Source organism: Squalius cephalus (genome assembly GCF_949319135.1).
Source record: "Squalius cephalus genome assembly, chromosome: 11".
Taxonomy (NCBI): domain Eukaryota; kingdom Metazoa; phylum Chordata; class Actinopteri; order Cypriniformes; family Leuciscidae; genus Squalius; species Squalius cephalus.
Genome location: NC_137132.1, coordinates 12254239 through 12280447, shown reverse-complemented (window position 1 = coordinate 12280447; position 26209 = coordinate 12254239). Strand labels below are relative to the sequence as shown.

Below are 26209 nucleotides of genomic sequence, written 5' to 3'. Positions count from 1 at the left end.
AATGTATTATCAAGTCAAAATAGGCTAATAACCTCTGTGGTTACACTTAAAACGTTGTACACTTAAAAATAAAGGTTTCAAAAGTGGGTTTTTGCAGTAGACTAATGCCACAGAAGAACAGTTTTTGGTTTCTCAAAGAATCTTTCATAGAACAGTTCTTTAAATTGTGTGAAGATCAGTTTAAAGAACCCTTTTCCACTTAAAAAAAAAAAAACTTTTTTTTGGAATGGAAAGGTTCCATGGATGTTAAAGGTTCTTCGTGGAACCATTATGTCAATAAAGAACCTTTACTTTTTTGAGTGTATAAAAAATCTTTTAAAATATATGTGTGGTTATTATGTAAAAAATCCCCTTCCCCATTATTCACATCTTGAATAGCCTATAACTACCCAGAAGTTGTATTCCTGCCTATTTGTAACATGAAGATATTTTTAAAATATTATATGTAGGCTACATAAATATACACGCAGTAATGACCATATAAAAAGCGAATAAAGAAGAAAACGTTTATTTATTAGGCTAAATAACACTCCAAAAGTGTGCATACAAAGGCAATCACTGGTAACAAAAGGTTGCAGAGAGTTATTTGTAAGGCAAACGACTCCCTCTATCGGTGAAAAGCGCACGACATTCGTGCAAGAGCAGACATTACGTCAACAGAACAACAAAAGCAACAGAAATCATGGAAATAGAGTAAGACAGTTTATTAGAGTAAGACTATTTAATAGCTCGGCTTCATTTAAACATGTTAAACTCTCGTCAACGGTAAATATGTTTTGCATGGAAAAGCGCGCGCTACATTAATGACACGCTCTGAGCATCACGTATTGCACGAAAATTACATCATAGCATGATGGACGCACGAGCTCTCGATGGGATTCAGCTGAAAATAAAACAAGAATATGCTTTTTAATATGCAATAAACATTAATATGCATTCATATTAGAATTGTTCTAGCTAAAAATAACATTACTAAATAGTTCAATATAATTGTCAATGATTATAATTACATTAAAAATAAATTATTATTATTATTGGAAATGTAAAGAATATTTTATCCTAAATTATAAATGTATATTTATTATTAAAGCTTTTATTTATTAAAAAAATATGTTGGCCACAAATAAGAACTCCCTTATTATTACTGTCATAATGTCCAGCAGGCATACATTTATGAGATACTTTAGAAATTGTGCTTTAACTTCCAATTAGGTGGAAACATAAGCAGCACTTTATTATCTTGACAAAAATAATTTAGCATTTTTTTTCTTCCATTCAGTCCGGCCTCAGTGAGGAATCAGGCATTATTTAACATACTACATATTTATGATTCATTTTAACCTAATTCAGTCTAATTTATGTACACAAAATATGTAATACTGCAAATAGAGAATTAGTGCAATTCTGCTGTTATAAGTAAACAGTTATTTACATTTGTTTTAAAAAAAAGAAGCTTTACATAGCTGAAAATCATGTTACATTGTAAACGCAACTGCATGGCTTATAATTCTCAGAGGCGGCAGTATCGCGTCCAATCCCTCAATCCTTATTCCTCTTCTGCGGAGTGTGTGTAGGAATTTGGGCAGAGGCAGCGCTGTCACTTTGAAACAGGCTCTTCAAAAAATGCTGAGGAAAGGAGAGAAATGATGAGTAAGAATATAGTCACTGTATTTTAAGGACTGATGAGAGAACAATGACAACAACATTTGTAATGCCAAATCATCAACAATAGATAATTGCAACAAATACATTACAATAAATGCCTAGATTCTGTAAACATTTGTATAAGTAAGTATAGCTGCACATTACGTTTCACAGCCAACAGTGTGTTTCCATGGCAACAAGCCACTGACGTGACAGTGAAAGGGTGGCTCTCATCGAGCTGCACTGTCTTTGGTATCCCAGAATCCTCTTCTTTCCTTCCAAGTCGACCACGTGCCCCTTTACCCCAGGTGTACACATCCCCCTCTGCCGAATGAAGGAGCAGAACATTTACTCACAATTCTGGACACAATTTGGCTGAATAACATCTTTGTCAGTCTATTTCTCTGCATGTCAGATCCTGTGAGAATCATGAATGAACAAAGACAACATGAAACAATAAAGGTCTTCAGAGTCTTCTAAGCCTCTGGGACACAGTCGGGGTTACATGCTGACCTTTAGTCACATGTCACATTAATTAACCTACCTGCCCCCACTAGAGCACATTCTGTGACGGAACAAATTGATGGCTTGATAGCAGCCTTGTCTGGGATGCATTGCATTTATTTTGAGCAAACCTTTAGTTTGGTTGTCCAGTTCAATGTTTATCCCAGTATCAATATATATTACATTAATTATATTAGATTTAGCTTTTTCTCTGTTTTAGGACCATTACATTCCTTTGTATTGCGACAAAAATTTCCCTCCAATTGTCATTAACAATGCAAAACAAAATGGGCAACACTTTATTTCGATGACCCACTTTAGACATTATAACTATATGTAACTTTGCGACTACATGTCAACTTATTCTACTTACACGAACCCTAACACCTATAACCCTAACCTAACAGTTAACTAACAGTCTACTAATACTCTAATGAGAGTTAGTTGACATGTAGATGCAAAGTTACTTATAGTTAGTAGAATGTCTAAAATGGACCGAAATCGAAATACATTATTAGAATTAGCATTTTTTAGGCTTTTGTTGAATTGATACTGTTATAAATAAAAACCAAAGCCCAAAGTTTTTACCCATGCTGGATTGGATGTAACATCAGATTTACCAAATAAACCTGAATGGTTTAAAATAGCTTTTCAAAATTAGAGGGTTAAAATACATTACATACTATAAAAATGACTGCATTACAATAATTACACTTATTAATCATGGGTGAAAAATCAGGATCATCATGTCTGGATGCATTGCAGTAATAAAAATTGGGGTGGAAGAATACTTTGTTGTCATTAAAAGATTCATGACAATACAATTTTAAAAATCTTAATTCTCCTAAAAGTAGGCTTCATCAGACTTCAATGTGACCTGTTTTGTGAGATTCACTAGTATACGTCTTGTTTACCTGCTCCAATAGCCAGAGTGAACGCATCGCCACACGCGGCCATGGTGATTCCCTGCAGTCCTGAGACTTGATAGGGCACTCGACTGGTTCTGCGGGAACTGCAGCCAAGCTGCCCATGCTGGTTACTGCCGAAGGTGAAGCACTGACCTTTCTCTGCATTTAGGGCACATAGTCATAGACTGTGAGTCAGTCCTCAGTCTAAATCAAAACAGCACATTAAGTTGTAATGTGAATGAAGTGCTCTGACCTGTGACTGCAACAGAGTGTGCTGTGCCGATGTCTACATAAACAATCTTCTCAACATTTAGAGGAGCAGACTGGACAGGCTGGAACGTGTGGACCTCCTCCACCTGACAGTGAGATGAGGGCTCCTCTGTGCCTGAGACCTTATCCAAACCCAGCTTGTTAAATCTGCATTAAAGATGGTTATTTATTCATTCGAAAATATCATTTTAGCAACTCTCTGTGAAAAGTATTGAATGTGCACTTGTAGTGTACTTCAGTATGTCAAAAAAATATACTTGCAGATAATATAATATTTATCAAATAAAAGGCCATTTAAGTGTACTTAAAGAAAGTACGTTTATGTCTGGTTTCACAGACAGGGTTTAGATTGAGCCAGGATTAGGCCTCAGTTCAATTAGGACATTTAAGTAGCTTTTAGAAACGGGCCTTAGAAAAAAACATTACTGGTGTGCATCTTGAGACAAAACAATGGCACTGACATATTTTAGGAAAATATGTTAGTGCAAGTTGCTTTCAGTTAAAACAGTTCAAACATGCATTTTAGTCTGGGACTAAGCTTAAAGCCTTTGAAACCGGGCATTTAATGTCAATGTTTCTTAACACACTTTTCAAAAGTGCACTTTGTAATCATGCCATATCAAAAGTCGAGTACATTTTAATTTTGAATAATCGTTTGTTGTGCTTACAAAAGAAGTACACTTACATAGTTTTAACATACTAAAACACTTGTGAAGTACTTGATTATAATTTTAATGCAGATTGCTATTTGATATTACATTTAAAGTTAATGTATTTTAAATGTAATGTATATGGCAAATATATTACAAATATTTGTATAATATACAAATATATTTAAATACATTACTTACAGTACAAGTTTCAATAGAAATGACTTTAAAGTATATTTTAGTTTTCCATAAATGCTTGTGTCAGTACATTTGGCAGTACAATAGAAGTAATTGTGAAATGACATATAAAGATGTACTTAAGTCTAAAGTGGGTCAAAAAAGCACTCTAAAGTTCAGCTAATTGTATTCAATACAACATTTACAACTACAATACATTTTTAATTGCCGTTAACATTCAATTAAGTGTCAATCACTGTTCTTTTTTTAAAGTATGCTACAGTGTACTTCTTTTTCACAAAGGGCAATGGGTTTTCTGAAAATCTGCTCTAATAAGGTGATGATACACAGGGCAACTTTTTGAGCAATTTTGCTGGGCAATGTTGCCGTCAACAGGCAACCAGATGAGACACAAGGCCCACGACTGATAAAAATGATCCAGATAGAAATGTATTGTCTATTTTCAATGGGAAAGTGCTCAAGCAACAATCGCTCGGCAAGATTGCCCAGCAACATTTCTCAAAAAGTTGACCTGTGTATCATCATCTTAAGTCTGTAAGGGTCATAAACAACGATATTTAGCACTCAGATGGTGCGGCTGACAGGGTGTGACTGTTATTTAAAATATGGTCACTGTGTTGGTCATTTCCTGTGATGAAATGTCCTCATAATTCACAGTCTTTTCAAATGCTGAAGCAGGAATGAGGAGTGTTAACTCCCTAAACTGGTTTGGAAATCTGTGAAAATCTGCCTAACATAAGCAAAACTGCTTAGCAAGACATTCATGGAGATTTTATTACATTTTTTTACATTTTGAGATGCATTATTATTTATAATTGCAATTAGACTCATACCAGGCTTTTGAAAAATCCACTTTGAGGCTCATTAACCAGCAACATGTCAAAATATATAGACACATTTGGGAATCTGTGACAGTCAACACCTCAACCAACCACATACCGTCTGAAGCTTTGGTAAATGATGATGCTGCCTTCAAGTCATGAGCACATGATGTCATCATTACTAATAGGAAATCTGGGTTTTCTGTGAGCCCTCTTTTTCTGTCTTAAAGACGATTAAAGAATTGTGTCAGTAGCAAATTTGAACTGGAAAATATTTTTTTATTAATGCTGATTATATAATGTAACGTACATACTTTGAACTAAATATCCACATTACCCATCATTCAATGTGGAAAACAGAAAATAAATATAGTAAATAATAAATAAATTATGATTTACTGTGCATTTTGTTGCAATGCTAGGAAAAGTTTCAGGAAGTGAAAAAGAGAGAAAGAAATAATATATAAGTAAAAGAGAGAAATAGTGAGTATATCTCTATCTCTATCTCTATCTCTATATCTATATCTATATATATATATATATTACCATTTAAAAGTTTGGGGTCAGTAAAAAAAAATTTAATCATTTTATTCAGCAAAGACGTAATAAATTTTAATGCTACAAAAGATTTAAAGATTTCTATTTCAAATAATCGCTGTTCTATTGAGCTTTCTGGGATAAATTACACTTTAAAACATATTCAAATCGGAAACATTTATTTTTCATTGTAATAATATTTTTTTAAAGTTTTTATTTAAGTTTTACACTATTTAAGAATAAATAAATACAGCTTTGGTGAAAATAAGTATATAGAAAATAAATAATACTTCCAATATAAAGTATTATATCAATATAAATATGAATGAAATATAAGCATCCAGCCAAAATCACTTGAACAGACATTACTCCAGTTTTCCCAATGTAATATAATATGTTTTATTAAAGTAATATGATATTTTTCATACTGTTTTTGTACATAATGAACTGTGAGAAGACATATGGAGTACCTGTTGTTCCCAGAGGCCAGGATCTGGTGCTGTGTGCTCATGATCATGGAGCAGTCCACCCCACACAGCACACGCTGGGCTTCAAAATCAACGGGCAAACTCACCTGCTGCGGAGAGTTGTGGCAGTCTAGAGTGGCCAAACCAAGCCGGCCTGTCAAACAGAGACATAATACAGAGTGAGCGTGGCGGAGAGAGAGAACGAGAACGATGGAGCACAAAATGCCAGGTCTGCCTGGAGGCGCTTCTGCTGCTGTCTGCAAGAGTACAAAGAGAAACACAAAGAAACACAGTATTCAAGTGACAAGTGATGTTGCTCATTTACCGTTATCTCCTCGCCCCCAGGAGAAAACCTCTCGCTCATTGGTAACTGCCAGAACGTGGGATGCTCCACAGGACACTTGGACCAACTCATAACCCAAAAGAGCCTCTACTATCTTGGGCTGAATACAAAGACAGGAACATGGAGAACTATGAGTAAGATTAACACAAGATTTTCACATTTTGTAAAGAAAACACTAGAGGTGTCCATATTTTGTTGATCCTGGAACAACATTCCTGTCCGGAAATTTTATCCTAAGCATCCTTAAGCCTAACCCAACCCACAAATTATCCCTAAAATGAGAGGGAAATGGTAGGTGAATAACTCTGATGTAGAAGCACCCAACCCTGGTTGTAAACCTAAACATGACATAAACTGTAAACTTGTCCCTCAAATCTGATTGGTTGATTGGAATGTTGTTCCAGGATCAACAAAGATGCTGATCCAGGAACATGTTGCACTTGGTGAAATCGAGATCTGTGTGCAGGACGCCATCATGTTGCTATAGGAGAATTGTGGGTGGTTTCTAAGGTGTTGCTATGCAGTTGCTAAGATGTTTTTTTTGCCATTGTTTTCACATAAATGTATTTTATATTTACATAAAAAATGTTAAATGTCTATTTTATTATAATTATAACATTCATTATTATTTATTTTTGATTTAATACTAATATCTAATTTGTTTATTTTTATTTTTTATTTTTACACCTATAAAGACAAGCTTTCTTTAGAAAGATCTAAGAGATCTAATTTGCAATAATAGCTGTAAATTATACAGTTATTATAACCGTACAGGAAACTATTAGTTTTCTAAGTATTATGTACTATTATAGTATTTATTAATATTTTATTTTTCAGGTTTCATTTTAATTTTAGGTTAATTTAATTTTGCTATGTGCTTTTAGTTGTTTTGTTAATATTTCTATTAGCTTAATTTTAGTAGGCTACTTGAACTTTTTTATTGAATTAATTTTATTTGTCTAAGTTTTTCATCTAATATTCATATTTAATTTTCAGTTAACACAGGTGTTTTTTTTTTTCATTTTAGTTTAAGTAAACAATGAGAACTCTCTCACACTGATCCCAGGCCAGCGGATCTTCTTTATTTTTGAGTCCTGAGGTCAATACTTAAGGTCAGTTTGTTTAAATCCTTAGCTTCCCTGAGAAAGCATCTCTAAATATACCATTGCAAAAAAAAAAAAAAAAAAAAAAGATCATCTAAATCTACCTGTGTCACATCGTTGAAGTTCCCATGTCCAAGACAACCATTGCTTCCACTTCCAAACGTCATGATTATACCTCTGTCTGCAGAACCGAAAGCAAATTAGGCAGATTGTAGTTGCTCTTGCATATAAACAAAGAATTAAACAACAATTGTTTCTCCGTCAGTGCAAACCGCTGCACAAGAAGAGCAACTGAGCTGGAAGTCAAGCTCTTTAATCCTCTATATCTGCTGGGGACTAATGATTCCCCTGCAGAGACGAATAGTTATAGCATATCCTTTACTCTAGAGCAGACAAATGTACACCGCTGTGCTACAATGCCAGGGGACAAGAGATTAGCTTTTGCAGTGTGAACAAATGCTGCTTAATGAGCTCTGTAGGAAGAATAGTCTAAAGGGGTGATTACATCCTCCTTTCATTCGTTTTTCATTTTATCACAAACGTTTAAATCACTTTGTGCTTAATTTTGCAGAGACAGACTTAAAGTCATGTCCACTTTGCAGCTTCAGTCTAAGAACTGCCCACTTAGGCAGTTTGATGGACATGTAAAGTGACTAAACCTTGTTTGTTTTTGTTGGGTTGTTAGAGCCGGTTGATTCTGAAATCGATGATGCCACAACCTGCTCGGAAAATTCTGGATTGTAAGAAGCATACCTGTGAGGCAGGTGGTGAAGAGATCACCACATGAGACAGATTTGATCGTGACACCAGACTGCCCCTCCAGGAAGCGGGAGATAAACTGGGGCTGCATCTGCTCAACAGCACCTGGCAGGGTGGGCTCAGTGGATCCGACCGAGGGGGCCTGGCATAGAGTCAAGCCGAAATAAAAATTAAAAAAACGGAAATAAAACATGATTGATACTCAAGAAAAATCATCATCTCACCTCCCATGTGATGAGCCTCCCAGATTTGGTGATGCCCATCTTCTGTGTGCGGCCCAGGGACACTTGTATAACCTCTGTGTTTAACATGGGCAGACGCAGAGGAATGGAAATGCCACTGCCCCAGGTGTACACTGAAGATAAAGGCAATGGGTGCATCATCTTTGTTGAAGTTAGACAGGACAGTCCTCCTAGTAGATGAAATGGAACAAATGGCACCAGAAAATCCTCATGCTGACAGTCAAACCAGCAGAGCTAAATGAAAGCTTACTATGAACTCCAAACCTGATGTTTAATCAGCAAGGCCCAGGCTGGATTAATAAAATATTCGAAGATGCTTTAAAACATAACATTAGTAAATAAGACAATATTTAGGAAAATAACACCCCACCTCTGGTTCTGGTGCTGGTCACGCGTCCACCAGGTCTTCCATGAGGGCCTGTCTGTGCAGTAGAAAGTGGCTTTTCTATTCTAAAAAGAGAATAATTGAATCCATTTAGTAGCCAAACAAGTGCATAAGTGCATTTACAATACTTAAAGTGTACAACTAAATGCGATAAATAAAATAAATCTACCTGCGCATTTTGACGTTGCCTATGTCAGTGTAAAGATTGAGCAATGGCCTAATGCAGATGGGATGAGCCATTATCTCATTGAGCTGGGGTCTTTTGGATGGGTCCAGATTCAGCATGTTGAGAATTAGTTGTCTCAACTCTGGGCTGTAACGATCTGAAATGGGGGCAAATGTGCCACTCATGATCTTCAGCACCAAGGCTGGCAGGTTCTGGAAACAGAGAAGTTGCTTAGTTTGTCATTCAACATTATTGTAATTTGCGATGTTCGGATTCTTCAAAATCAAGACAACCAGAAAATAAGAGAATATGTCTTACTGCTGCCTCAAAAGCTCTCTTGAGACTAGCAAGCTCATAAAGCACACAGCCTAGGGCCCAAATGTCACTCTTCTGGTTGTATGGCTTTCCTTCACAAAGTTCTGGAGAGATATAACACGGTGTCCCCACAACCTGTCATGAGAAGGAGGATCTGGACTGTAACTAAATTGCATGCTGTCAAACTCAAATCATTGCAGAAGTACAGACAATTTTGTTACTTACAGTATAAGCTTTGCTCTTGCTAACAAGAATTTTCGAGATTCCAAAGTCTCCTATTTTGACTATCATCTGGTGCTTGTCTAGGAGTATGTTCTGGGTTTTGAGGTCCCGGTGTAGGATGAGTTTATTGTGCACATGATAAAGGGCCAGTAAGATCTGAACAAAGAAATGTAATATTGTATCCTCATCTAACAAGGAGTTGCAGCGTTTCTGTATGTAATCAGCCAGGGTTCCACCTAGGATCATCATAAAGAGAAAAATGATAACAGATCCTAAGATTATTGAACCATAATTCAAAATGCTTATTATATTACCTATTTTATTATATTTTGCATAAAGAAAATTATTTTCCATCATATTTTGTTTAAAAATATGTTGTGACATTACTGTGATGACACTTTTTTTGTATTAAAAGGAATACAGATTAAAGGCGTTAAAACAACTCCTACCATACACTTTAAATATTTTTATTATTATTTTTGCATCACAGTGATAAATATTATGAACTTTGTCCCTGACTTAAACTGTAGGAACACATTAAGTCACCATCAAAAAGTGAGTGATAAAAGTGTATACCTGGAGCATATTCCATAGCGATCATCAGCGCCTTGTCCTCCAGGAAGTTTTCATAATACTCAATTATGTTTGGGTGGCTGAGTAACTTGAGGACTTGGCATTCATTCTGGGCCGCGAGACGTTCATCACGGGACATCTGCTCAACTGGGATTTCCTTCAAGATCACCAGCGCGCCATCGGTGCGTCTGCGACAAAGGTGCACTATCCTGTATCAGATAAAAAGTCAGGATGCAGGTCAATGTGTGCATTTCAATTTCAAGTTTAACAGCTGAATTTAAAGTTGAACAATTTTAGGTTTCAGGATAGAGGTTGAAATAACAGGTTAAAGTGTACTGACGAATGTACTGACAAGCATTATTCTTTAATGTCATTTCTATTGAAACTTGTATGTTGTGTATTTAAATATATTTGTAATTACACTTTTGTAATGATGAATTTAGAACTTAGGTAACACTTTATTTTAAGGAGACCTTGTTACAGTGTAATTACACAAATAAGTACTGAGTAATATTAATTAACAACATGTACTCACTATAGGGTTAGGGTTAGTTGCCTGTAATTATGCATCATTGTTATTACTATAGTAAGTGAATGTAACTTCAGTAATTACGCCAGCTTAAAATAAAGTGTTACGGAATTTAGTTTAGTTAACTTTAAATTAGTGCTGTCTAATCGATTAATTGCGACTACAAATGTCTTTAATACAAAAACTCACAGTACAGGCAGAAAAAACTCAGGGAATCACTGGAGAAACAAACCACTAACATTAATGAGATGAGACAAAGACACTGAACCCTAAATTTAAATGTAGGCTACTTTATAGTAAAACTGTTAATATGACATTATCAAAAAGTGCACTTTTTAAGTGTATTGAGGTGTGTTAAGAAACTGTCATGACAGTGCACTCTTTAAGTACACTTAAGATGCCTTTTATTTCATTAGTATTATAGGCCTATTACCTGCAAGTAGCCTACCGTTTTTAAAAAATTTGCGTTACTTTTAAGATTTGAAGTACGCTACAAGTATCCAGTCAATCCAATTTAATGCACTTCTTTTACCACAAGGATTTGGTTTGATCAGTTTCAAAAGCTAATAAAACCTTTACTTTTTAATTTACTTAGCCTACTTTACTAAAATACAAATAAAAACATTTTTATGTTTATGTTTTTTTCATATATGTTTTTGTACGCTAGAAACTTTGAATTTTGAGTAGGCAACAATTTTCACACAGAACAGTAGCCTACCCACACTTTAACTTAGCCTATAAGTGAGATAGTGTCATTTCTAAGCATTTTTTTTTTTTTACATCATGTTTGCAACTGGACCGTTAAGATTCTAAAGTTCGATAGTAATTCCATTAGGAAAGCTGTAAACATTCCAGGGAAGTTTAAAACGAGTAGGGCAAGCTACTCATTGCCCAACAGTTCTTTTTTCCATTCGAAAGGGAGAGTTTTCAAACTCTTAATGCAACTAACTCGTTGAATAGGGTGATAATGGCTCTGTAACTGTACTGATAGAATGCGGAAACGCGAGACAGTGATGCGCTGTATATTCCGCTACAGCTCGCGGTCATTCTGAGAGGAGAGCTGCAGATTTAAAGCTCTTCAACTGAGTTCCTCAAGTAAAACTTCTAACGAGTTTAGAGCGTACACTAATAATTTGGTAAATCAACTAGTTCAAACAGACGAGTGCACATCACTAAAAACATTTCGCGAACCAATAACGTGTTCGTTGTTTTATTTACCCGAATGCTCCTCTGCCGACCACTTTAATCTTCTCGTACTTCTCCATGTTTTCTGGATTCTAAACGCGCCCCGTCACTATAGGCAACACTTCCTGTACCCCTACAGAGTTCTAGTGGGGACAAAATACAGCAAATGAGCAGGGGGAACTGACTCTGACACCAGGGTTATGTTACTTAAAGTGAAGTTTGAGTTCAGTTATTACCTAGCTTACAAAAAAATAGTCTTAAGGTTTTGCTAGTATAGGGTATTGTGGGAACACTACTTTTGAATGTCCTCAGAAGTTTAGAACCATCTGAAAAAAAAAGTAATAGTTGTACGTTTAAACATTAGACTAAAATCCAGTTAAAATGTTTCAGAAAAACGTTCCATGAATTATATAAATAACATTTTGTACTTATGTTTTGATTATTACATTTATTCATTTAGCAGATGCTTTTGACCAAAGCGGCTAACAATTGAGAAAACAACAAACGATTAATCTTAAAGAGGCAATAAACATGAGAAGTGCTTAGTTTCAGCCATCGCTCAGGGCTGTGCTTCTTAAAAGCAAGTTGATCTTGGAGAACATTGGTGACAATGGTCAAGTCAGTCGCCTTTATTTATTTAGCGCTTTTTATACAGATTGTTTCAAAGACGCTTTACATTGATAACAGGAAAATAATGAAGAAAGAAGAAAATAACATCATAGTCCAGCTTAAGTGAGTTCAATGATGGTTCATTTTTGTTGTAAAATTAGCTGCTCTGGAGAAAAAAGTGATGTTATCGTCTAGCTCAGTTCATATAATGGTGTCAATGCAGGCAGATCAATAATATTGTTGCATCTTCACGATCAACTTGGGCTCACAATGCTTTTGGGAAATGCATCCCAGGATAGTTAAAGCTAGAATGGGGAGGGATTAAGAGGTAGAGCGACAAATGAATATGTTGAAGTAGTAGATTGTGAAATAGCACTTTGGGAGGGTTGGGAAGATCATTCCACCAGCAAGGTACACTGAACGAAAACGTTCTTGAGAGGGATTTTGTGCCTCTCTGTGGTACCACGAGGTGCCGCTGGTCTATTAAAGACCAGATAACATTTAACAAAGATTACATTAACATTTACTGGAAGAACGATTGTTCATAAGTTTGAAAGAACCTTGCTAGAACGTTAGGGAAGTTCTGAGTACGTTCCCTGTTGGGTAGCAATCAGGCTTTGATGCTGAACAAACAATTCTGATGTCTGTCCCTAAAAGCTATAACACCATTTCTACATCAGATGCCACCATTGTTGCATCGCACCTCAACAGCTAGAAGCTGACATGACAAAGCGAATTCATTTGTTCTTCGTAAAGTAGCGCAATCACTTGGAGTCATCAAAATTGGACGGGACATCAGTTTACTGTCGGGAATTTGTAATTCTCAAGACAAGTTCTGTCTCTAACTTCTTCCCTCAGCATCTAACTGGCTTCATGTTTTTGGCCTATCAAGACCAGATCTTTAAAGGGGGTTGAATCACATATTCTTCTCAACACCACATAACACAGGTAAAACCACCATGACCAGTGGACTGCCTTTACACAACCTTACTATTATGGTGTCACTTGATTCTCAGTAAGAAGACTGTTCACTGGTGATTTAATGGCCTACACCTGAGATAAAGTCTAGACAAAATATTTTCTTGGCTTATCTTCATGGTAACCTCCTGACCTTTTTGGCCGTAGGAAGTGATTTAGACCTTAGTTAGATGCTTTTAAATCTCAGGAGCACATACAGGACTATTGTTTGCTCTCCATACATTGAAAGGGAATAGCAACATTTTTTGTTCCTATATAAATAAAATAATTATGTTTGATTCATTTCACAATTTATCATCTTCATCATCTGTTCATGCTGACAAAGTTCTAATATAAAAACACATATTAACCCAAGATGAAACTCTTTCATTTCAAAGGCTATTTTTAAATTATCCAAGAGCATTTAAAAAAGGTAAAAGTATCAGTACTGTGAAGAATTATAATAGGTATATAGATATGTTTGAAAAGAATTAGCAACACCTTTGAGAATGAGTGTCCTTTCGCCTCATATTGTCCTCTTACATTACAAAGCAGTTCCGGTGAGTATATAAACACTGAACATTCCTGATCACTGACTGTCACATTCTGAGGCATGAAACATTTCAAACTTGGATTACCGTGTGCTTTATGGGATGAACCAAATATGTAACCAAGCTGGTTCTGGAAAAGTCAAAGCATAGTTTCAAAACCGTGAGGACAGCAATAAAATAAGTTTCAGCCTAGGTTCTTTTGTTTATAAAGTTCATAATTTTGCTGTATTATATGACTCAAATCTCCTAAAAATGTCCAGGTCATAAAAATAATCTTAGGTTGAGCACAACTGACCTGCATGATTGCATGGAGGAGGGCTAGAAAAAACACTGACCGCTGTGAAGCAACCGTGGAGGTTTATGCTGTCCTGTCATGCAAATTACTGGTTAGTTTCCCTGAGAATTTCTGCAGTATCAGCCCTGAGCAATTTCTCAGTTCTCACACTTTAGTGAGACTCAAACAGATTTTATAAAATTCAAATCGTGTAAATTTGCTTAAACGGTGACTTTATGCAATTTAACGCTAATCTGAATTAATTCTACACTGAATTAACACAATGTAATATCTTTAATAAACATTTCAACTAGAGTATTGGCCATATTAGGCTAACACTTGGTGTAACATATACATTATTAATCTGATAAAATTAGCATGCACTGTGTATTTTCATCTTGATGTAACAGACTAACAGAGCTAATAAACAGAGCAAAGAGACTGTGGTTTAACAGAAATAGAAGTGGTTTGAAAGGTGAAAAGTTCACAAAATGACCTTTTCAAATGTGCTGAAGCCTTGGAAGTATATTTTTATATGCTGTACGTCTTGACATTTAAATATTCAATTATTTAAACATCTCTGCTTCAGTCGTCCACAGTCAGAATAACAACATTAGAAACTGAACAATAGGCTAGCAGAACAATAAACTGCAAATGTGACTGAATAATGAAATGGTTATAAGTACATGTTTTGAAGACATAATAATCCATTAGATGAAAAAGAGGAAATTCTTATTAACCTAAAGGTTAACTAAAAAAGATCCAGAATTGTCCTATTTATTGCCGAGTCATGATTAAACCTATTGCAAGTATGATTGCTCAACAGTAGCCTATCATTTATTCAGCAAAACCTTGTTAAAAGACTATAGGGTTTGGAACACCCACGCATACAGACTACACAAAGACATACAGACATCGACATCTGATCTTCACAGTCTGTTCATTTCATTCATTGTCCAGACATCGGTACAACAAAACGAATGTAAAATCTGATATTCTTTCAAGTTCCACCATCACATTGTAACCGACTTAGTCTGTTAGATAACAAAGAGCCCTTACCATGATATTTTTTTCTGTCTGCTGCCCTCTTGTGGCTGATGGCAAAAAATGAAATTAAAAAAAATTCTCTTACAAGTGATAATTTCAGCGTATACAAGATTACATAATTGTATTGATTGATAGCCTACATTTAAATTATTTTTCTGCAAAACATTTATAATGCGTAAAAAGTGTTGTTGGTTTTTGCATTTCACTTACAACTCATTGGACTGTTCTCGGACAATTGCATCTTGAAATTATTTAAATTAATATGCTGAGAACACAACGGGTTAAAGTTTCTGCTAAACACTTTGCATTATAGGGTTAACATAACACCAAAATCAGCGACTCTGGTGGGACTCGAACCCACAACCTTTGAATTGCCTCATTCAGCCTAGAAGTCCAATGCGCTATCCATTGCGCCACAGAGCCCGCCACAAATGCAGAAGGGTGTTTCTCAATATGCGTTCTTCAGCGATTTTAACCGTCGAAGTTCAGACCCAATTCTCAAGAACGCAAGTACAGAGGACGCATGAAAGAACCCGGATGTGTTCTTGATACCGAGGATGCATCGAATGCAGACTTGAGCTAGTACTCGCCTGGTGTCCCAGAAGTCATTGCGGCTGGTTCCGAGTTCGTTCTTCCAAGGAAGCTTGGCAAGACCGGTCTCCACGAGAACACAAGTCCGTTCTCTGCGTTCTTGGAATTGAGAAACAGCCACGTCTCCAAACACCAGCACAAAAATGCTCGGATTTCCCCCAATGGATTGCAAGACGAGGACTGTTTCTCAAATGTTCTTCATTCTTGGATTGAGCGCCCATTCAATAAGGCACCGCTGGGATTCGAACCCAGGATCTCCTGTTTACTAGACAGGCGCTTTAACCAACTAAGCCACGGCGCCGACCCGTGGGTAATTTATAGGGGGGAGCTCCTCAAAATCAAACCTCGCGAGGTGACTAGCTCACTAGAGCGTTTGCAAGTGTTTGAGAACTGAAAAGAGGTAGGCCTACTAGCCTAGGTAGGCCATACCTTGAACAGATAGCCTCCATTAGGCCTACAGGAGAGACAGACGGTCCACTTGTATGGGAGAAATCGCATCCATCAATATGGCAATTAAAAGATCCAATCGCATTTGATTGCTGCATCCACTGTTTGTTTACTCTACACGTGCACATTAGCTGGACCATATCTTGGACAGACAAACATTTATAAGCAAAGTTATTTTTTAATACAAAGTTATAAGGAGATGAATGAAGTCTACATGTTTTAGCCTATCTGATGGTGGCGCTAGAGGTTTTGGCGGGAAACCCTCAAATAGGTCTGGGGACAATATTGTACTCCTCCATTTTGCTAACAAATAAATTTCTCTAACAAAAACAACATAAGCTGCAGTTAATAATTCCAACATTCATTCTAATCACATAGGCTACATAGGCTAGGCCTACTATAAATTCATTTCATAAATTCACACAAAAAATGTATAGATCTTTCTTTGCAAAGCTGAACAGCGATATTACGCTACATATAATATTAGGCTATATTATATTAATGTAAGTTTATATACTTTTGTAGCATTATAAATATCTTTACTGTCACTTTTGAATAATCCAATGGATCCTTGCTGAATAAAAATGTTAATTTATTATGATTTTTAATCTTATTGACCCAAACTTTTGAATGCTGCATATGGGGTAGGCCTAAAACCACTATGGTACAACCCAGAACTTTTTGCAAGGGATGACAACATTTTTTAAAACAAATATGTTAATTGAGTGCAAAACGTTTCTAAACGCATTTTTTTTTTAACGAGAATAAAATATATGGTATTTTTGCAGCATTTGCGTGTTTACGGCCTACCTTTAAAAACCCGATGACCAAACCCGGTCATAACATGTATAATAACATGTTAACCAAATGAACCACATTATTAAAAGAGATGCACGGTAACAACCGTATTATAGAGCCGTATATAACCCTGTGGCTGTAGGGGGCGTTTGCTACCCCTCTTTCCTGGTTTTGGAGAGGACAGACCGGGGGATTGGAGGAGACGGATCATCTGTATGCAGTTCCCAGCGCTTCCGTCGGTCGGAGAAGGAATATCCTTCCGTTTTCTTTAGAAAGTTGGAAACTGCACGCGATAGATGAATATTTCTCTCCCTCCAGTTTCTTTTCGTTTTTCTTTTTCTTGCATTTAACTCATAAACGCATTTCAAACTTCTTTGTCTCAGGAAGAGAGCGCTTTACATTCACAGTAACGTCCTGAGGTAAGAAGCACACGTTTGTTTGTAGCAACAGTGTTACGGAGCACGGATATGATTTTGGAAGGATGGAATGGAGATGAAGGTGGATTAAAGAATGTATCCTTTGTTCTTAAAATGTGACGTTTGGGATGTTTATGTACATCAGATGAGTCATAAAACTCATTAAGTTGCTACAGTATTTAATACATCTTATATTCTTTATATGACTATGTAGCTTTGTGTATAAGCTACACATATTACACCAAAAGTAGACAAAAAAGAGGCACCACAAACAAGGTCAAACACGTTTTGTCACAAATTATGTGTTTTTCTTTGTTCTCAGATTGACTTTGGGATTAACGAAATACAGATTAGTGAGTCATCATCACCCTTGCCGCTATTTAGTGACCAAGTAGGCAACTATTTAAAACCAACCAGTTCCTACATATTCGTTGTTCAATGACGGTCAAATTTACACAAAAGCTGAACTAAAATAAATATGCTTTTTTTATTCATGCAAGTCTCCCTCTCTAGAGCCTCATTCTGAGCAGCCATTACTCATTCCTTCTTTAATGGTGTGTGCCATGCCCATGTAACAAAACGCCAAGCTGTGATTCATAACTTTGTGGTTCTCCTGCAGGAACATCATCATGAGTGTACTGCCCCCTGTACGAAAAGACCGCATAATCGGCCAGCTTCCTAAGGTACATGTTTTACACACAGTGCACTGATGGTAGTGCTTGTTCTGAAATTCCTCCATTGGCCCATTTCCTCAAGTGCTGCCTGAAGTAATGAGTGTTAATATTCACTCCTGTTGTAGTGCTTCAGCAAAGGCGCTGCTTTGAACACAGAGAATGAATTCCACAGCAAGGTGAAGACGGCCTGTCAGCAGCAGAGGACAGGAACCGTGGGGTGAGAAGTTATCTTTTGTTTTGCTGAATCAGTGGTTTATGCAGCATGTTTTATCCTGTGCTTTTTGTCCAGTAGGTTTAAAATCTCCAAGGTCATTGTAGTGGGTGATCTGGCAGTGGGGAAAACCTGTTTGATTAATAGGTGAGCAAAGTTGCAATATTAACAGATTACGTCAAAGCAGTCATCTTGCTTTTAGTTAGTGTTTGGCTGAATATAGTAATTGGTAACACTTTACAATAAGGTCTCATTTGTTAACATTAGTTAATGTATTAACTAACGTGAACTAAAAATGAGCAATACATTTATTACAGTATTTATTCAAATTTGTCAATGTTAAATGAATAAAAAATACAGTCGTTCATCGTGTGTTCATGTGAACAAATAAACATTTATTATAATAATGTATTACTAAATTTTAACATGAACTAAGATGAATAAATGCTGTAGAAGTATTGTTCATTTTTAGTTTAACTAAAGTTGATAACTAATGTTAACTAATGAAACCTTATTGTAAAGTGTTACCTAGTAATTTAATCTTTTTTAACTTTTTTTTCTTTAGATTTTGCAAAAATGTCTTTGACAAGAATTACAAGGCCACCATTGGTGTGGACTTTGAGATGGAGAGGTTTGAAGTTCTTGGGGTCCCCTTCAGTCTACAACTGTGAGTTTGACCCAAATTTTATGACAGCCTAATTATTTCTAAACAAGTTATTTATACAGCTATATTTTTTGTTTTCATTTTTGAGGTGGGACACTGCAGGACAGGAGAGATTTAAATGCATTGCCTCTACATACTACCGAGGAGCTCAAGGTAAGGAATGGTTCACCAGAAAATAAACAATATAATTTAACAACTAATATTTTTATTCCATTTTAATACATTATTTAATGTAACATAATATTAATGTTAGTAACGGGCAATTTTAAGATTTAAATATTAGGGGGGCACAATAACAAATTTTAGCAATTTTATTGCACTGAAGTACAAAGTATAGCAAGAATAGGAAAAGCCATAAAGTCTCATGCCAAAAAATAAATAAATAAGCCCAGATTTTACAGTGGATGAGAAACCATCTTGAATTGCTTCCGCATCATATTATGTTAACTGCATTTATGACAAAGAACTACACTGATGCTGATATTATAACAATCTATCAATAAATACACATACGTTGTCCTCTGCCTCTGTCACTGGCTGTACGGATTGAAGAACACGCTGAATAACAGACTAAAATACGGGGCTGAGCCAAAGCCTGCCGCCGGTTTCATATGAGTTTTAAAGGGGACTGAGGCGATCACAAATTAGTGTACATATTACGGAGTTAACTGCAAATTTGTTGGGGGCCTGGGTGGAAATTTAGGGGGGCTAAAACCCTCCTAAAATGGGCCTAGTGATGACTCTAGACTGGTTAGTAATAATAATGAATACGTTTCTTTTCCCATTGAAATTTTTGTGCCCTAAATTTTGAGATACAACAATTAATGTTCTTTTTAATTTCCTGTTTCCAGCTGTAATCATTGTGTTTGATTTGACGGATGTTGCTTCACTGGAACATACAAGGTATTTTGTTTTTCAAAATATTGCAATTTTTATTACAAATGATTGATCCACGTGCATCAGTATTTTTTTTAAATTCATATGCCTTCATTAACGTCTCCTCCCCCTCGCAACAATATTTCTTTTCTGATGACGTTTGCACCAGTGTGAGGGTGAGGGTTGAGTAATAATCCCTCACCTCCAGCAATCTGTCACTCACATGATATCACAGCAATTAGAAAACGACCACGATCCAATCAATATACATCTCTATAGGGAAGAAAAGACGCTTATTTCCATTTCATTCTTGCTTCACACATTGAAATGTATCATCCTCTTCTAAAGGCAATGGCTAGAGGATGCAATGAAAGAGAATGATCCTACAAGTGTATTGCTTTTCTTGGTTGGCACAAAGAAAGATCTGAGTGTGAGTGACCATTTTTATTTTTATATCAACATTATATTATTTTATAATTCATAATAAGTTGTAATTGTAAATAAGTTACATGCATGACTCCGTAAATATGTTTTATATTAAAGTTCAAGGCCAGCATGATACAATATATGTGTATATTTATGTCAAACCAATGTGTCTTTCCTGCAGTCTCCTGCACAGTATACACTAATTGAGCAGGATGCCATTAAACTGGCAGATCAGATGAAAGCAGAGTACTGGGCTGTGTCCGCTTTGTCTGGTGAGTTCTTAACTAGAGACAAATACTATAGATTAGTATATTTTAATGGGATTTGCCGTTTCAATTTTGCAGTCATACTAAGTATTTGGGAAACCTTAGATCAGCGTTGCTACTGTTAATGTCGTTAAATTATTGTTTTTGTGTCTGTAGGGGAGAATGTGAGAGAGTTTTTCTTCAGAGTGGCGTCTTTAACATTTGAGGCCAATGTACTGGCAGAACTGGAGAAAAGTGGATCCAGACGGATTGGGGAAGTTGTTCGTAAGTACAATAAGGACATTATTATATCCATGGAATTTGATTGCATCATGAAAAGTTGGCAATGACATTATTGGTTCCTTGCCTGGGTTGCCTGAATTCATTAAAGAAAGTGATTTCAGAGGATGAAAAATGTATTACATTTTTATAAAAGGTTATGAAACAATGATTTTCTGTAGAACAACGTGGACTGATGAATAGTACATATAATCAATATTGCATTTGCATTTAAATAAAACATTTAAACTTTTTTTTTTATCCACACAGAAATCAACAGCAACTCAAATAACCTGTATGCAACTTCCAAGAAGAAACAGCCTAACTGTTGTCAGTAAAGACTGACATTGTGAAAATGCAAACATTTGCACCAAAAAATAAGGGTACCAAAGCAAAACATGCACGCAAACTTACATGTTTGTACGTACATAGGGAGAATATAAAAAGTGGGATGGAGAACCACAGCAGTGTGGTTTATTATTCATAGGGTGTAACTGAATATCCGACGGATAAAAGAAAACATTCCTTTGTTGGACAGCCTGAGGTTTGCATTTTTTTGTGGCAAAGGCGGTATTCTGTTTTCCCTAGACTTCTATGCACAATTTATGCATAATAGTTATCAGTGATTAATTATTATATTGTGTTAATTACAAAGACATTTTTTATTTCACATTTTTGCTAAGTTTACCGTCAGCACTGATTTTAAAAGGTACATAAGAGGATCATGCATGAGTTGCACAAAAAGCAATAAACAGTGATATCTGTATTTTTCTATATAAAGAATCCTGTTTATTAAAAGGGTCATTTATCTTGAAGTTATATAGGAATTCATTCATATAGCTTCAAAATGAATTTTGCTATAAAGACTTTATAAGTGTTAGGACATGTATACATAGTTTTCTGTGATTGACATTTTTATTCTAAATAAAATGCTTTTCCTTTTCTTAAATGAGCCGTTTATTTATTTAAACTTCCTTTTTTTCCAAAAGTCCTAATATTAACAGTATTATCATGTTACAGGGTTTCTGCGGGTCTTAAAAAGGTCTTAATTCACCCTTACAAAAATGAAAGCCTTAAAAATGTCTTAAATCAGAGTTTATAATGTCATGCCATTAAATGTTGCATGCTTGGCAAAAAAATTAATATCTTCCTCAGTATTTATGTCCTGTTTCCAATACAAATATCTAAACATCTTTAAATCAAGATTAATTTACTTGAGATACAAATGCAAAATTAAGTCTGGAAAAATGTAACAAAATTAAGCGAGTTTATGCTTTTTTCTCATTGCGTTTCTCCTTTGACATTTACATTTAGGGAACATAATGACATATTATTTTCCCTTCGATTTATTCTTTACAATTTTACAATTGGTCTTAAAAAGGACTTTAAAAATTCTTAAATTCATCTTCATAAAACCTGCAAAAACCCTGTATTAATACTGTTTAATTAATGTTTCATTTACATTAAATTCATTATTATTGATTTTTACTATTTTCAAGTTGGTAATAGAAATCTGAGTTACAATCTGATAGTGACCTCTATTGGTAATTGTGTGTAACAATTAGAGAAGTCAGACTGAATGCTTAAAACACGAAGTCTGTAATGGATCAAATCCATTTAAGATTAGAAAGATCAGTCCTCAAATGATCCATACATCTCCACACACAAAAATGCACAACCTCTTAATAATATCTTAAATATTTTGTTTCTCCAAATGATCTCAAAGGGCTGATTCCCCTTTGGTATTTCACGTTTTTACATGATTATATATATTTTCCTGATTTAAGTATTTAACCACTGATGTTTTTAAAGATTCCAAGTATTGACTGTCTATCTGAGATTGCAGCTCATTTGGGATGCAGTGGGAATATTTATAGTTTTCCTTTAGCCACTTTCCTCCCTCGCTGTTTTCAATGGCCACAGCAGCAATGCCTACAAAGAATAGAGAAATAATAGCACTCATTTTAGCAAGTTAATCAAGATTATTGTAGTGATCCTAATAGCTATTCATTCGACAGCGGGAGCCATTACACCCTCTCACAGAAAGCAGCTGTTCAAATCCTTTGTGTTGTATCTTGCATACAGCAGCTAATGGCACAAGAATGTCAATAAACTCTCACCAGTCGCACTCCAGCTACATTATTTATTTTTATAGTGTCCTAAAGGGGAGAATCAATATCAAAGAAAGATATAACGGTTTTGGGTGGAGAGGGTCAGTGGATATGTTCACCGTGTCTCAAAACATTTGTATTAGGTGTTTTATGCTTACCTACAACAGTAGCTCCTTGATTCTCCACCAGTTTGATAGCTGCTTTCATTGTTCCTCCAGTCTCAATCCACTGGTCTACTATAAGAACCTGTAGACCTGAAGTACATCATAACACATGTCAGAATTTCCCATTTTGCTGTTATAGAACTAGATGTCATTGATGGAAAAAAATGGTTGAATACACAGTTCTGCAGTCATTATGTAGTACAATGGAATTATATACTAAAATAGGACAGCAGAGCTGATCAATAATTTATAAAACACTGCAAACATTACATTTAAAAAGATAACTAATTAGATTTTTCTGTTTCCATTATCAACCAGTCTTGAAAGTAAAGGTCTTTGTTGGCATTGCATGAAGAACATTTATATTGGAAAAAGGTTCTTTAGATTATTAAAATGTTCTTCAAACTAAGAAAATGGCTCTTTTAAGAACTGTTCACCGAAAGGTTCTTTGAGGAACTTAAAATGGTTCTTCCTTGGCATTGCTGCAAACCCCCCCCCCCCCCTTTGGAATCTTTATTTTTAAGAGTGGCATTATAGATACATATACGAGTTTATGTACATCAGTACCTGGCTTTAACACATCAACACGCACTTCCATGCATTTCTCTTGTCCAGAGTAGTCACTGTAGTCCTGAGTGCGAGTTTCAACACACAAGTGTCCTGCTTTTCGAATGGCCAAAAATCCTTTTCCTAAAGTCATGGCCACAGCTGACCCTGAAATTGGAGGAGAAAGTAAAAAATAAAAGTAAACCGTTTTTCAGTTATTCATTCATCTCAAACTAGTGATTAGATAGGCTAGTATATACATTTCATTAAGTCAGGCAGTGGAGTATATCCCACTCTATATTTAGTCTATTTCCCCAGGAGTTATATTTATTTTTCCTGGAACATGTGAACTGAGCTAAAAATATCATCTCTCGTTCACTGTCTTACCATACACCAGCTACAAAAGTGAAGGTTTTATACCAAGGATGAAGCCCATGGCATCTATTCCAGCCACCAGGTCAATGGTCTCATTCTTGAATGGTTTTAGAAGATCTTTTACACAATCTGACAGTGCCTGGATCAGCCAGGAGTAACAGAAAACAGAGATCAGAGACTTTAAACAATAAAGCCCATGGTTGTCAATCACATTCTAGCAATTCTTACTTTACCTTCCAGACTTCAAGATACAAAGTTTCAAAGCTAGGTTATTCAATAAAGTACATTGTACACTATAAGTTTTGCATGCAACACAAGGGAATGTTTACCTGTGAATTGCAATAGAGTCTTGATGGATCAAGCCATGCAAACTTCGGTCCCTTTGTGTTTGGTGCCATAAGAGACAAGTACCAGCCATATTCTCTCTTTTGGGGACCTGCTAAAACATCCATTCTGGAAAGACCACTAGACTTCTTAAAACTCACCCTGGTAATGGCATGTATCCTATTTGGTGTCAAGTTTAAGTAGTCTAAAAGGGGGCGTTTGCATGTCTCTTCCAGAGTAATCCATTAGCTCCAAACCAGACTCATAGGCACTGGGCAGTGTTTGTATTTACTCAGTGTAAAACATAGATTACTTAGACATTCACCATTTTAGTAAATAATTGGGTAATGAGAAAATCTATTACTGTTAAAACAATGTCACTGTTTTTATAACACATCATTTTTTATTGTATTTGTCCTCTTATATTTCTAATGGGGTATCCTAAAATTATCCAATGGGAACTATAATGATAGCAAACTTTAGCCTAACTGTAAATGTGACTATTTGATAACTCACAACAATGGGACATTACATGTCAAATTAACCAAATTTCGGAAACTTCCCAGGCTCAAATTTTGGCATTTGTTAATATTTTTTTCTGAAGAAAGACAAACATAAATAGTGATGAAAGCCAAAATATTAAATGTAATGAATGTATATTGTCGTGGAAATTCTCAATACGAATACAACCTACTAATCAGACTTCTTCACCACGGACAATTCAAACAACTTCACCTCTCGTCTGACCGGACGGAGTGGAGGTACTGGTCTTCTCATCTTAAACGATTGGAAATGTAATCCTTTACCACCTCTGTGTGAAAACAGCTCATTTGAATCACATTCAGTTACCATCACTAGGCCTTTTAAAATCCATTTTGTAGTTGTTTATCGTCCACCAGGTCAACTTGGCAGTTTCTTAGAGGACCTTGATGTGCTACTCTCATCCTTCCCGGAGGATTGTACCCCTCTCATAGTTCTTGGAGACTTCAACATTCACCTAGAAAAGCCTCAGGCTGCTGATTTCCACACTCTGCTTGCCTCATTCGACCTCAAATGAGTATCTACTGCGGCTACTCACAAATCAGGTAACCAATTAGACCTTATTTACACGCGCTACTGCTCCACTGACCATACACTGGTCACTCCACTGCACACCTCAGATCACTTCTTCCTCACTCTCAACCTCAACCTGCCTCAAAACACAACACACACTCCTCCACAGGTCACCTTTCGGCGAAACTTATGCTCACTCTCACCCTATTGCCTATCCTCTTTGGTCTCATCCACACTTCCTCCACCTGATCAGCTCTCAACATTAGATACTAACAGTGCAACCAATACTCTTTTCTCCACTTTAACATCCTGCTTGTACAACTTCTGCCCCTTTCCTCCAGGCCCGCCCGCGCCACACCCTCTGCCCCCTGGTTATCTGATGTTCTTCGCGAACATCATTCTAAACTCACGGTGCAGAGAGGAAGTGGCGCAAATCGAAAGATCCTACTGACCTTGGTCTTTATCAATCCCTCCTCTCTTCCTTCTCTGCTAATATCTCTACTGCTAAAATGACTTACTATCACAACAAAATTAACAATTCTTCTGACTCTTGCATGCTTTTCAAAACCTTCTCCTCCCTTCTCAACCCTCCTCCTCCTCCTTCTTCATCAAACCTAACAGCGGACGATTTTGCCACATTCTTCATAAACAAAACAACCACCATCAGCGGCCAAATTACCAAACCACAAACTGACACACACATCTTACCAGCTAACACACACATTATACCCTCCTTCTCTCTGCTTTCAG

The 26209-nt window shown here is 36.0% G+C and overlaps 3 protein-coding genes across 8 annotated transcripts; 1 reads left to right on the top strand and 2 right to left on the bottom strand.

Moving 5' to 3' along the window:
- Positions 1-512: 512 nt before the first annotated feature.
- Positions 513-11941, bottom strand: nek8 (NIMA-related kinase 8). Of its 2 annotated transcripts, XR_013822659.1 has the most exons (16): positions 11855-11941; positions 10111-10316; positions 9538-9770; positions 9316-9447; positions 9001-9209; positions 8817-8896; positions 8429-8616; positions 8199-8346; positions 7550-7626; positions 6325-6442; positions 6003-6153; positions 3310-3473; positions 3063-3215; positions 1810-1968; positions 1480-1626; positions 513-883 (listed from the first exon to the last, which is right to left on the bottom strand). XR_013822659.1 is itself a non-coding variant. In XM_079885054.1 (15 exons), the coding sequence occupies exons 1-15, from the start codon at positions 11899-11901 to the stop codon at positions 1598-1600; spliced, it is 2094 nt and encodes a 697-aa protein (XP_079741180.1). In that variant the 5' UTR covers positions 11902-11941; the 3' UTR covers positions 1121-1597. The 2 variants fall into 2 exon arrangements, 1 of the variants encoding a protein (XP_079741180.1); XM_079885054.1 differs by lacking the exon at positions 513-883 and having other exon boundaries at positions 1121-1626.
- A 5330-nt stretch (positions 11942-17271) lies between these two features.
- rab34a (RAB34, member RAS oncogene family a) lies at positions 17272-21832 on the top strand. 4 transcript variants are annotated; one of them, XM_079885948.1, is made up of 11 exons: positions 17272-17514; positions 18131-18194; positions 18311-18402; positions 18478-18543; positions 18962-19063; positions 19149-19213; positions 19912-19963; positions 20285-20366; positions 20544-20634; positions 20785-20892; positions 21157-21832. In XM_079885948.1, exons 2-11 carry the CDS (start codon positions 18141-18143, stop codon positions 21222-21224), a joined length of 780 nt encoding a protein of 259 aa, XP_079742074.1. In that variant the 5' UTR covers positions 17272-17514; positions 18131-18140; the 3' UTR covers positions 21225-21832. The 4 variants fall into 4 exon arrangements, with proteins under 4 accessions (XP_079742074.1, XP_079742072.1, XP_079742075.1 ...); XM_079885946.1 differs by having other exon boundaries at positions 17396-17514; positions 18475-18543; positions 21157-21288; XM_079885949.1 differs by lacking the exon at positions 17272-17514 and adding an exon at positions 17767-17902.
- On the bottom strand, positions 21826-24598 carry LOC307167056 (adenine phosphoribosyltransferase). Of its 2 annotated transcripts, none has more exons than XM_079885951.1 (5): positions 24412-24597; positions 24128-24221; positions 23729-23875; positions 23156-23251; positions 21826-22818 (listed from the first exon to the last, which is right to left on the bottom strand). In XM_079885951.1, exons 1-5 carry the CDS (start codon positions 24532-24534, stop codon positions 22634-22636), a joined length of 645 nt encoding a protein of 214 aa, XP_079742077.1. In that variant the 5' UTR covers positions 24535-24597; the 3' UTR covers positions 21826-22633. The 2 variants fall into 2 exon arrangements, with proteins under 2 accessions (XP_079742077.1, XP_079742078.1); XM_079885952.1 differs by having other exon boundaries at positions 22630-22818; positions 23160-23251; positions 24412-24598.
- Positions 24599-26209: the final 1611 nt, after the last annotated feature.